This window comes from Zerene cesonia, chromosome 10 (assembly GCF_012273895.1).
Source record: "Zerene cesonia ecotype Mississippi chromosome 10, Zerene_cesonia_1.1, whole genome shotgun sequence".
NCBI lineage: Eukaryota > Metazoa > Arthropoda > Insecta > Lepidoptera > Pieridae > Zerene > Zerene cesonia.
The window spans coordinates 2,325,265-2,338,266 of record NC_052111.1 but is presented as its reverse complement, the minus strand read 5'-3'; the positions used below and the strand labels follow the sequence as shown (position 1 = coordinate 2,338,266).

General features: G+C 34.6%; 2 protein-coding genes across 4 annotated transcripts in view; one reads left to right on the top strand and one right to left on the bottom strand.

Moving 5' to 3' along the window:
- The window catches only part of LOC119829564 (transcriptional coactivator yorkie), a 30,723-nt gene extending 22,372 nt beyond the window's left edge, over positions 1-8,351 (bottom strand). The window contains exon 1 of one of the 3 annotated variants that reach the window (XM_038352135.1): positions 7,715-8,351. In XM_038352135.1, coding sequence (XP_038208063.1) covers positions 7,715-8,187 — 473 coding nt within the window. In that variant the 5' untranslated portion in view covers positions 8,188-8,351. The remainder of the gene's footprint in view (positions 1-7,714) is intronic. The other 2 variants (XM_038352134.1, XM_038352133.1) reach the window with 2 other exon arrangements.
- A 1,369-nt stretch (positions 8,352-9,720) lies between these two features.
- On the top strand, positions 9,721-12,360 carry LOC119829551 (gastrula zinc finger protein XlCGF46.1-like). The gene is made up of 5 exons (XM_038352113.1): positions 9,721-9,987; positions 10,448-10,995; positions 11,077-11,272; positions 11,505-11,780; positions 12,202-12,360. Exons 1-5 carry the CDS (start codon positions 9,862-9,864, stop codon positions 12,358-12,360), a joined length of 1,305 nt encoding a protein of 434 aa, XP_038208041.1. The 5' UTR covers positions 9,721-9,861.
- Positions 12,361-13,002: the final 642 nt, after the last annotated feature.

Here is a 13,002-nt window from a genome sequence, read left to right as displayed (position 1 = left end):
CCATTCCAAGCAAAACCACCCTTGGTGATGCTGCATTATTCCAAAATCCGATATCAGACTGTTCCATCTGTCGATATGAATTTATTAATAAACAATATGCTATCGCAAATTATTTTACAGCATGCCCCCGAAACGCCCAGTTTTCTATCTACCCTTTTTCTGACTCCAAAAAGCGACGGGTCAATGCGTCCCATTTTCAATCTAAAAAGATGGAATCAATATCTCAAAGTATCGAAATTCAGACTAATTTCGGTTCAACGAGTTCCAGATTTTTTTTTTTACAGCCCCACGATTTTATGGTAAAAATCGATCTCACCCAAGCGTACGTGCACGTGCCCGTGGCCGTGACTCATCGTTGCTTCCTAAGGTTGATATACAAGGGCCAGCTTTTACAAATGACCTGTTTACCTTTTGGCCTCGCAACAGCACCCAAGGTTTTCGCGTCCCTGACTAACTGGACAGCGGAATTTCTGCGCGAAAAAGGTATTCGAATCATTGTTTTCCTCGACGATTTTTTGATTGTCTGCCAGGACAGAGCCAGGCTTATCAACCAAGTGCAATATGTGTTAAAAAGTCTACGGGAGCTGGGCTGGAAGGTAAATACCGACAAATCAATACTTTCACCACAGAGCTCTTTAGAATACCTGGGTATAATATGGGATACGTGGCAGAACAGGAAGAGTTTACCACAAAACAAAATCCAGAAAATAAAGGTAAATATCTCACACCTGTTGGAAAAGCAGGTCATAACTTTAAGGGAGGCTCAGAGTACGGTAGGTTTCTTAAACTTTGCCCGGTTGGTAATACCCCAAGGCCGACTCAATTTCCGTTGTCTGTTAACTTTGTCGAACAGACTACTAAAGCACCAAGACCGAACGGAGTTGAGTCTGCCGCAAAAGGTAATCGAGGAGCTCAAATGGTGGTTGATAAATTGCGAAAAGTTCTCTCGAATCCATCCTCCCTCAACAACACATTTCTTAACCACAGACGCAGCAGGCTCGGGTTGGGGGGGCCGATCTAAATGGCATTCATATGAGGGGGGAATGGGTGGGTACAGAAAACTTACTTCATTCGAACCAGAAGGAAATGCTTTCTGTTTTGAAATGCTTAAGAAAGGTAGGTCCGTCTCTGATTCATTCGTCACCTCTTCTACAATGCGACAACAAGGCCGTTGTAGCCTACCTGAAAAACGAAGGGGGTTGCCGGTCGGTGGAACTGATGAACCTAACTTTCGTAAGTTAGGTTCATCAGTTCTACCATAGATCTACCATCTGACAAACTTTTTCGATATTCATTTGATTCCTCATCACATTCCAGGCAATTACAATATGGTAGCAGATCGCTTATCAAGGAGCATGCCTCCTGCGGAATGGCATCTGCTACCATCAATAACAGATTTAGTATTTGCGAAGTGGGGCGTGCCAGATGTAGACCTGTTTGCATCAACACGAGCTCATGTCGTACCAAAATATGTGAGTCTAGATCAACGGGATCAACAAGCCTGGAGACACAACGCGTTTGCTTGGAAGTGGATCTTCAAGCTAGCATGGGTATTTCCTCAGTGTCATACCCCGAGTTTTGATGCATCTCAATCGGGCGAAAGGTATGTACCTAATAGTAGCACCGAGGTGGCCACGGGCATTTTGGAGGGCAGATCTGAAGTCCCGCGCAGTAGCACCACCCTTCACCATCCGCTGGCTGGAGACCAAGCTTATAGATCTGACCACGGGCCTTCCTCCACCAAAGGTAAAGAACATGGTTCTCGAAATTTGGAAAGGTGGGGGTGGACGCAAGCGTTAGAAACGTGGTCATCCCAGCAAAAATTGCTTTTGCGGTCGGGATGACGAGGCTCCACTCTTAATACGTATAAACCTGCTTGGGAACGGTGGGTTAATTGGTGTATTAAACACAACGTCGATGTTAAAAACCCGACTGGATCTGATTTAGCGAAATATTTGGCTGATTTACATTTGGTCGAAAAACTCGCTTACAGAACAATTTTAGTTCATAAATCGGTCGTGTCCACTTTATGTAGAACGGAGGAAAATTCTAAATTAAGTTCGAACATTTTAGTGAAACAGATTTTAAAAGCTATAGCCAATATGAGTCCAAAATCACACGCGGGTAGCATTTGGGATACTAGAATTTTAATATCATGGTTAACTAAACATAATGTAAAGAATTATAGTGACTTGTGGGAAATTTCACGCCGTTGTGCCATTATTTTATTATGTTCAGGTCGTAGAATACATGTTTAACGCTTTTGAGTGTTGCAGAGGGGTTTTACGTAGATAACACCGCAGACAATTATGTAGTTTTTTGGCCGAAGCATGGATCCAAGACCGACTCGGATTCATATGTCCAATCGGGTTGGAAGTTAATGTCAAATGCAAGTAATTGCAATGTCGATCCAGTGTTCTGGGTTAGAAAATTAATAGACATAGGCAGGGACAGGCGTAATTCAGCTAGCATAGATAATCTGTTTGTTACTTTTTGTGGTAAGGCTAGAGCTGCTTCTAGAACGGTTATAGCGGGATGGGTGAAATCTACTTTGAGAGAGGCAGGTATTGAAGCTCCTCCTGGTAGTGTTAGATCAGCCGTTGCTTCTAGAAGCTGGTTAGATAGAGAACCTATAGATAAAATTCTTGCAAGGGGAAATTGGAGGTCGCACAATACTTTCAAAAAATTTTTATAGAAAAGAAGTAAGAACTATTAATAATCACGATGATTCATCTTTATGTGCTTTGTTTGAGCCCCTATCTCAACAATAAATTGAAATTATTGTATAATTATTTATGAAAATTTAAAAAATTATTGATTATAAAATTTTTGTGTAAATAATCACATTGGCGTCTTGTTTACCAGGCGAAACCAAACAATGTCTCATTATTGTTTAAAAGGCCTCGAATAACGGCGTAGGGACATAATAGTTGAGTTTTACTTACCATTAAAACTCTTATTATGTCCAGGAGCCTTATTCGAGGCCTTACATTAAGGTCTGCCTGGTAATAAAGTTAATTATTTAATTTAATTAATAAATCAACAATAAATGTCTAATATAATGAGACACAATGAGGTAATTCTTTCTGCCGTCGCTATTTATAAGTTTTAGCTGTGCATACTTCACTCTGGTAAACATGGTGGGGGGCACAACGGAGCCCTCTATGAAGCAATTTGGAACTACAACAACGATGTGTCGGCTGGAAATCAAGAGATGTCTCTCTCATTATTGTTTAAAAGGCCTCGAATAAGGCTCCTGGACATAATAAGAGTTTTAATGGTAAGTAAAACTCAACTATTATAAATTTAAATAATAAGCAAATGTATCCTCTCACGCTAAATTAATGAGGCCTCTTTTTTAATAGTCCTAGGTAAAAATATTTTAATATTTTTTTCTCAATCAATGTTATAATGTGCCTCCGTCTTAATAATGTATATCGGAATCTAATTAGTGTTATTGATTATTACATAAGTAACATTAATTACTAAAATTCAAGAGGTACAAACAAGAAACAAAATATCATAAGTACCTATTTATTCTGTTTTAACTATAAATGATTTTACCAAATTATTTAACCGCGTTTACGAGGTAATCCTAACAAAATCATATTCTGGGTAAAGTTCCGTTAGGCAGGTACCTGCAGCGTCTGCTGCGACCGAGTTCTTAGAAGACGATAGTGAGCTGTATTTCAAATGTTATCGCTTTGAATACACTGCGATAACTTCACTTGTGTATGTGACTGGTTAAGTAAACTTCTAGGAAGACATCGTGAAGGTATAACCAATTAGCCGTGGATTTTTGAAAGGTATCATAAAAGCAACTGTTATTGCTCTTTGGTATTGTACCAATGATATTAATATAAGGGAAAAGAGGCTCTTCTAGAACAAAATGTTTATATACAAGTATTGTAGATACACTGGCTTCAAAAAGAAATGCAGAAAAGAAATTGAGTTAGAGAAATGACATATTCTTATGTAAAGCTGATTTTTGTTTTAGGTAAAACCTGCTCTACTCATAAATTAAGAAAAAACATTCTTGTTAGCCTGCTCTTAAAGCAGGCTCATAAACTAATGGCAATTTGAATATTTGAGCGTATCTCGTACACTAATAAACATTTTACAAAGCTTTGTTTGAAAATTAAGAAAATCCTTTTAAATACAAAGTTCAACGGACTTAAATAAGAAGTTTATGATTCTTTGTATTCTGTGTGACAAGTTTGGTTGATTAAGAATTCAAGGGACGAAGCTTAAAAGGAAATATTTTTAAATGCGTAATCACTTTGCATACATTTCAAGTGGTAGATAAGTACAAGCAACTAATATAGCTACTTAAATATATATCTTTATATAAAAAAGCATACGGTACCTATATACGGCGTATCATCTTAGGTATTATTCATAATGAAATGTTTTTATTTCATTTCGCTTATTTAAAATTCTTAGAATATATTATAGAATTTGATGATATCAAGCAACATTCGAACAGGTAAACACTAAATAGTAAGGCTGTTACCAATAAGGTGTTACGCTAGCTACCGGCCGATAGCGCCGTGTTGGGCGTTCGCCAAGGTAATTTGCATCGCTACCCATTTCGGAACATCGCCAAGTCTAGCCGAACAAAACCACAGAGAATTACCCTCCATTCCAATAATAATTAAAGCAAACATTTTGCTAGCAAGACGTTCGCTGGACGTTATGGAGATTATAAAAGATCGGTCCAGCTAGCAATTAAGAAACGATGCGCACGTCTATTTACCGACACGGAAGAGACGCACCGCTTGCAATGGTCCATCGCGCTGTTCTTCGTGCAGCCGACGTTTCGTACATCGGAGCCAAGCGACTAACTGCTTAAATTAATGCTTTTGGTATCGAAATAACATTATTTCACACAGAATTCATGAATGATAAGCTTGCTCTCGCAATATTAATAGTAGATTAATTTAAACGATTTCTAGTGCACGACAATTAAACACGACTTCCTAGTTGTGCTGAAATGAGACGCGAAACAAATATGATAATATATCACGCACACCAAAATCAAGGAATTAAAAAATGAGAAAGGTTCCATCTCTATTTGCGAAAATATTACTATGTTTAATCTTTAGATCCTGGATATTTCATAAGCCAAATTCATGGCTATGTGATTCATGTCAATTTTAAAAACAATTGAATACGACACAATTCTATATATACGCAGTACTTCATAAATAATTAATACAATAGTTAAAACTAAACAGTATTATTGAATGAGTTTGATGAATATTATGTCGGTTAAGTTTATTTATGATGTGACTGAAGCTTTGATGTCGTATTGGCTGTCTTCCACGTCTGAAACGAACGGCGCGGTGTTAAGATCCGACACGGTAACTAACTTTGTTAGCAAACAACTTATTATAAGCAACAAAGTACATTAAATTCATGCACAACGTGTTATATAAATTTTCTTTTGCATTTAATGATATTATTCAGTAACCTATAGTCTTACAAAAATGCTATTCCACTATTTATCTTTGAGGTTTCATCGAAATATTTTTAGGTCGTTTTTTTAATTGTATTCTTAAATGAACATTATAATATGTAGTTACTATTATGTTCACCTACATACTTTCATATGATCCTAGGCTACGCAAGCAAAATTAACAATAATGGCAACGGCGCCAGCCTCGCAGCTATTACAGAATATAATCGATACGATTACGGATTATTTCAGTCGAATAGATCAATAGATCACGTGTGGTGTATCTGTTTATTTTACAAGTTGCGGCCTTAAGACTTTTATATTCTAAATAATGTATTCACATTTAACCGTATGTATTAAATTATATATAAATATAATAATTGATAAGACAGTATTGATAATTTAAGCTTAGGTATTATACCAATTATTTTGGTAAATTTATCGATAAATAGTAAAGAAATTATTTAGAAAACATGACAGGATGTTCGACGTTCATAATTCAATTACTAGATAAGTACTTCCGTATAATATTAGCACGATCACATAGTTGAGTACACCAAAAGGATAATGTCCGTGATTAGATATCAGAATTTTACTTAGAACACAAGACAAGGAAAGAAATTAATAACCGTCAACCTAAATTCGACGTTGTTCTGTTTACACCATGAATCATTTTCCCAAGTTTATCATATTTCATTGTTGAGCATTGACGAAAGGTATACGATCGCGATAAGATTACTTGTGACGACAATGTGTTTTCAACATGAAGCATTCAATACCTAAATGATAAGCATTAACCGTACTCTTGTTGTAATTTTGAAACATTAATATTATTTTTCGTTTGCGCCTCTATACGATATCACACCTTGATAGTTTATCAATCGTTGTTTCTATTTTGCCAATGTAGCATTATACCAATTCATAAACTTTATCTACTGATTGTAATGTACAGTGTAATGTCCAGCGTCTTAAAATAGAAAAAAAAAATCGTACATTTTCTGTTATTTTTTCATTGATAATTTTAAACTAGACGGATAGAATTAATTTAATAATGATAAGAGAAAACTTGATTTTTAATGAATTTATTACTGTTATTTTTTTAATACTGTTTATAGATTATATGTGATCAAGACGTACAATAAGTACGTCATTTATTCTTGTTAAGTCAAAAATCAAAATCCCTATAACGATATGCAAGCTACATGCTTATAATACTTACCCTTTTTTTCATAATCATTTCGCATTTTGACAACATATCCAAAATTAATTTATTCATTTTTGTTTAAACTATAATACGTCTTCGTGGTAATGTTTTTTATTCCAGAAGTTTAACATAATTTTGAGTATAAATAATTTTAAACATCAAAACATCAGGCTTTGTACTATTTTAAGGCGAAACATATAAGTACCACTATGAAATTAATTTTATTACACGTCGTCAAGATGATCTTAAAAGGATTAATTAATGTCAGTAAATTTCCCTGCAACCGTCGAAAAATAAAAATAATCGTAATGAAAGAAAATTAAATGTAAATGATAAATACAATAAATTTAAAAGTATTTAAAAGTATAGTTCTTATCAACACTCACAGGAGATTCAGGGATTTTAAATAGTAAGAATTTTATTTAGTCAAACTCACTAAATATGAGCCTCACAATCCATTCTATTTTGCTATTCAACATGCATGATATTTAGCATTCGGTGATAACTAAGCAAATCAAAAATCAATAATAATCGCCGGAGATGACTTCGATGGTCATGATGATTTTTGTTTAAATATCAATTTTATTCAATGCATATCTCATAGATCATACTGCGATAAGCTATGGATTCATATCAAACTCAAATTTAAATAGTTATTTATTCAACAAGATTTGGGAATCGATTAATTACATAAACTCGTATTATGAAAGTACCAATATTATATATTACCCAATCTCGAGCCGTGTAGAGAATAATATCAAACCTACAAGAGGTACATATTTTTTGTTATGTAAATAACATAGTAACACAAAAGAACTTGTCTGAGTAAACAAGATCCGCCTGACGTTCATTTCGAGTCAGTTTCTAATTTCAAAACAAGTTTTCGGAGACTCATCCATTCAAGATTATCATAAGAACTTATAAAGGTATATATGTTTTTTTTTTAATATAAAATACTTCTCCCATACCTGGAACCATGACAAGGAAAAGTGGTCTTATTTCGGAGCCGGGAGGGACTGCGTTAAAAAGAAGAAAATAATATCTAGACTTACTTAAGATAGTATATCTGTCCTTCTGGTGTCCGCGCTTGTTCCCAACCAGCTGGAAGTGGACCTAGCTCATCTGGTATGTGAGTTCCAACATCATATGATCTTTGTTTACTGTGTTGGTGGTGAAGGGGCGGTTGCTGGGTCTGTTGTCCCGCCGCATACGTCTGCTGTAAACTCGCAGGTGAGGAGTGCGCCCGAGAGTGAGACACCGGCGCGGAGCCCGTCGCGGATGACGATCCGAACGCGGAGTCAGCCGAGTTTTCTCGCGAATGAGACACAGATGGCGACTTAGAACCGGTCGACGGCGGGTTAAAGAACGACTTTGGAAGCTGTCGCATACGCAGAGGCACCTGTAGCGGTCGTTTTGAGTCCGGCTTGAGCACTGTGTCGAACAACGATTGCAGAACCGAGTCAGAATCCTGATCCACGCGGAGGACCAGGTTCGATTTCTGTTCACCGTCCGAATTGAGAGCCATGGTTACGTCGGAACGAAGAAATCTCGAAACCGACCTGGCCCACCGCTGTGACACAACACTATCACGCGACGGGTTGGCGCGGCGCCACCCGACGTATTCGTAGTATAGCGCTCGGTGCGCGACTGCCGAGTGACGGACGCCCCGCCCGCACCTCGCGTTCTCCCTGCCCACGCGCACCCGCGCCGCTCCTCCCGCGAGGACCGGTCTTCAAGAACGATGCCCCTCAACCCGCCTGCTCCTATACCTGTACCTACTTAACGTCTATCCTTCATTGCTCCTTCTGAACAATGCTACCAGCATAACCCCATTAAACCCTCTAAATCAACGTCCGTTCCCGTGTGACGTTTTATAACAGGTGGACATGCCAATAAATACAAACTTTTTTTTCATATAAAATCATGAGGACAATGTTTTTTAGGATTCCGTGGTTCACATTAGAATATAAAAATAATAAATTTTAATATGGCTTCGATGTTCTACGAAAGATTTTATTTTTTTTTTTATTTAAATTCTTTTAATAATAACAAATACGAATAGACTCTAAAATAATCAAAATACTTATGTTAAAAATATCTATCCATAAATAAAATAGACACAATTATTGCTATTTAAGATCTTGTAATATAAAAATACTCCCAATATGTTTTTTCACTTTCCTTCACCATTGATTATGTACAACTGTAATTATTACATGAGCACGAATCGGCTGGATAAACGCAATTGCATCATTTAATTTAGGTGTAAATTTAACCCTTATTATGTAAGTTACATGATCGCTCATATTTTTATGTAAACGGAACCCGTAACAAAAAACCTGTGCATTATAATGGTTTCTTCATTAAGCTCTTCATGCTGGGAAGGATTTAAATCATACAAGGCACTACGCTCTTTATAATAGTACAGTCCTTACTGATGCATAGTCGTTGGGTAGATTACAACCTAGGTAAATCCAAGTAGATAAATTTCCTACTTAAATTATGTACTGAGGAAATAATATTATAAATAAAAACCACCCATAGAAATTATAAAAGGATACGAATTAAGAAAATATATTTAAAATTTAGTAATTCTTAATTGATCGAATAATTACTATTTTGAGAACAAATTTGTACTTTAGCCAATTCAATATTTCAAAATTAGTTTGTTTTGTTTGATAAAAAAGTGACTTTATCTAGGTAATTTAAAAAAATCTTATCTTGTAATTGTAGCGGCCTGTAGCGGTTTATTTAATTCTTGAAAAATTCGGCTACGTTGTTGGTAGATCGCCTATGGTAAGAGCACCACCACCCATTGCAGATACCTTACGCTTTTAAAAATGGATTGTCGATATAAACGGATATTACAACTAGAAAAAAAATCATATTATGCAGATACATAAAGGTTTCACGTTATAAACTGACAGGTTAGAGAAAAAGTAAAAAATAGAGCTTCAACTGGAATATCAAAATTAGTGCGCTGAAGTGAAATTTGTTGGTTCAATCGAGTTTGCGCATTGTTACTTTGCAATCATAATATCAATAATGTTCAAGTATACAAAGCAAATGAACGCGCGCATGCGCGATATCACATTTACGCAGAAAATGTTCGTGTTATAGTTATTTTACTGTATTGTTTTGATTATTGGGCGAAACAAACAATTTTAAGCAGTTAGTCAGTGAATTTTAGAAGATAAAAATGGTAAAGTTTGAAAGATGCTGCAGACTTTGTACTGAGGAAAAGGAAACAACAATAATGATATTTGGCGCAGAAGCTGCATCCATGCAACTCCAAAATAAGTTGAACAAATATTTATTAATCGAGGTGCGTTTTATGTTTTCTAATGGCATTTTTTATTGTATGTGTTATTATATTTTTTAACAGTCATTTATGGAATCAAGAACTATGTAACTATTACTGGTTATATACTACAACACTCAAAGAAATAATATATTTATGGTTCATAATTTCACGTCACATCTAGAAACTTAATTCACTTTTGTAAAAATCGTTGACGATAGAAAACTTTGGAATCAAATAAAAAACATACGCGAGTACTTATAACAGACTAACGGTCCACCCCGGCTTCGCCCGTGGTACATATTAGAGCCTGTAGAACAAAGGGCACAAAAACATCTTATTTGAAATCGGACCAGTGTTTTCTCATATTAGCGCATTCAAAGAAAAATGCAAACAAACTTTTCATCTTTATTTAACTAGTGTAGAGTAAATGTTTACGTGGTTTTAACACCACGAACTTAAAAATTTTAAATTAACTTTACAGATTGAGCAAGATGATAATTTACCAAAAAGTATCTGTATTAAGTGTTGTACACAATTACAAAATGTATGTGAATTCATCGACTTGGCTAGGGACGCACAAGAAAAACTTCTAAAACTGAGCATGGAATTATATGATCGTACATATGAAGACATCACAAAGAAATACCCACATATAAATCAGGAAACGACCGTAATTAGCACAAAACAAACTAATTTAATAACAGAAAATGAAGACAGCACAGGAATTACGTATTTGAATAGTGCTGACGGCGAAAATGTTACTTTGACGAGACTAACTAACAATCCCATCCTATTAGATGACGAGGAAGACAAGGATGCATTCAAACCATTTCCTTGTAAATTATGCCACAGAAAATTCCGTTCAGATATTGCACTTAAAAATCATATGTGGTCCCATTTATCTCACGGGGAATCTGGCAAACCATACGTTTGCACAATATGCGACAAGACTTTCATCTTCAAAAATGACTTTATGACACATATTAAGGAACACAATACTTCCAGTAAATGCGCCATGTGCAAGCGATCGTAAGTAGGATTAAAATATATATGTGTATATATAAAATAACCTACCTATATACCTAATATAACGATTTTTTTTTTTCGTAGATTTAGGTCAGAGAAAAATCTAAATGCACATATGGTAATTCATTTTTCAAACAAAAAACTTTACACTTGTAATGAGTGTGGTCGTACTTATGCGACAAGAAGTAGTTTTAAGACCCATAATATATCACACAGTAATGAAAGACCACACCACTGTACTATTTGCAAGAAGAATTTCAAGAGATTTCAGGAATTGAGGGTATGAAAGTTTTTTAAATAAATAGTTTCAGGGAAGATCGTGTACTATATACATCTTCACTTTTGTACACTTAGTGTAAAATTTGTTTTTTTTTTAGTTACTTAGCTACTACAGTTATTACTAAATATACGTAAGAAATGGATAAATATCATATAATTCCTCTCAGTAATATTATAGTTAATTTCGACTGATTTTTTTTTTATTATTTTAACTAAATGCATACTTCTTTCAGTTTCACATGAACAAACACACTGGGGCCAAGCCTTTTAAGTGTCCTGTATGTGATAAATGCTTCGCTAGTTCTGGTAATTGCTATGCTCATAAATCTAGAATGCATCCAACAGTACAAGAGAACAGCAAAAAGAAAAATGAAATTTCAGAATACCCTGGGACATTATATTTTAGACCCATTGCACCAAAGACAAAGGCAAACAAGGTTACCAATACTCAATTTAAATTCCAATGTCAATTATGCTCACACACTTTTAATAAAAAGGATAATTTCACAGTAAGTAAATGCTTAATTAAGAACATAAATAAAATATCTATCATCAATCTATATAAATAAAACTCAATTGTGCCGCTAAAACTCGAGAATGGCGGGGCCGATTTTGATGATTCTAATGCATTCATATTAGTCTAAGGAAGGTTGAAAAGATAAAAAAAATTAGAGAAAATGTGTAGTAAAAAATGTATACGGCGTTGCGAAGTTCGTTGGATCAGCTACTATAGAATAAAATATTGGTATCATCTTTTGCCTAGGTAATTACCATTTACCATCTTAGTAATTTAAAAGTAATCTTCTATCTATACTAAGGAATTAATTAAATGATCAAAGATAATTTTTTACTAATACTATATTTCAGTGACCACAGCATAAATTGCATAATTAATGTTCATTCATAATATGTAATCATATTTTCTTTCAGTACCATATGTATAAACACACTGGAGTCAAACCATTTCATTGCATCCATTGCCCAGAGAAGTTTGTAACTAGAAGAGGGCATTATCTGCACTATGAAAAATGTCATCCAGGCAAAGATCGTCCGCTTGCCTTGCTATCTAAAAATGTTCAATTAAAATGATAAACATTAGTTACATGTTGTTTCATATCTGCCCATAAATATCTATAAAAGGTACTAATATAGTTAGCAACCATTTAAAATTTAAAATCACATTTTATGGATAGTATCTGATGGCGTATCTATAACACATACTTAACATGAAATTCATAATACATACCAAAACAGTACCTTCTTCGTTATTTATTATAACTTGTATTATTGCATTACTCAGATCAATAAAAAAACTTTACTATTTGTTTGAATTTCATAATGCGTAATAAGTTACTTACTTACCTACTATTATGTAAATACATAATAAAATTATTTACACCTATAAATTATGAAATTATTGTATGACAGCATCCAAAATATATAAAATTTATGAAGACAAAATACAACTTAAAACTAATAATAGTCACAAAAGCCATCAATTCGAAAGCATCTAAGTATATAAAATTAATTATTACTAACCCATGCAGTTATCATCAATATTTGTTTTTATTTAGATACTTTTGAGTCAATACTGACTATGTCAGTCCCCTACAGTTATGAATACTTAATATACCTAAGTACCTATCAGCTCAATCAAATTATAATCACCTCAGTCACATAAAGTTATTGTACATAATATTTAATTTACTATGGAGTGTGGCCTACCGGCTA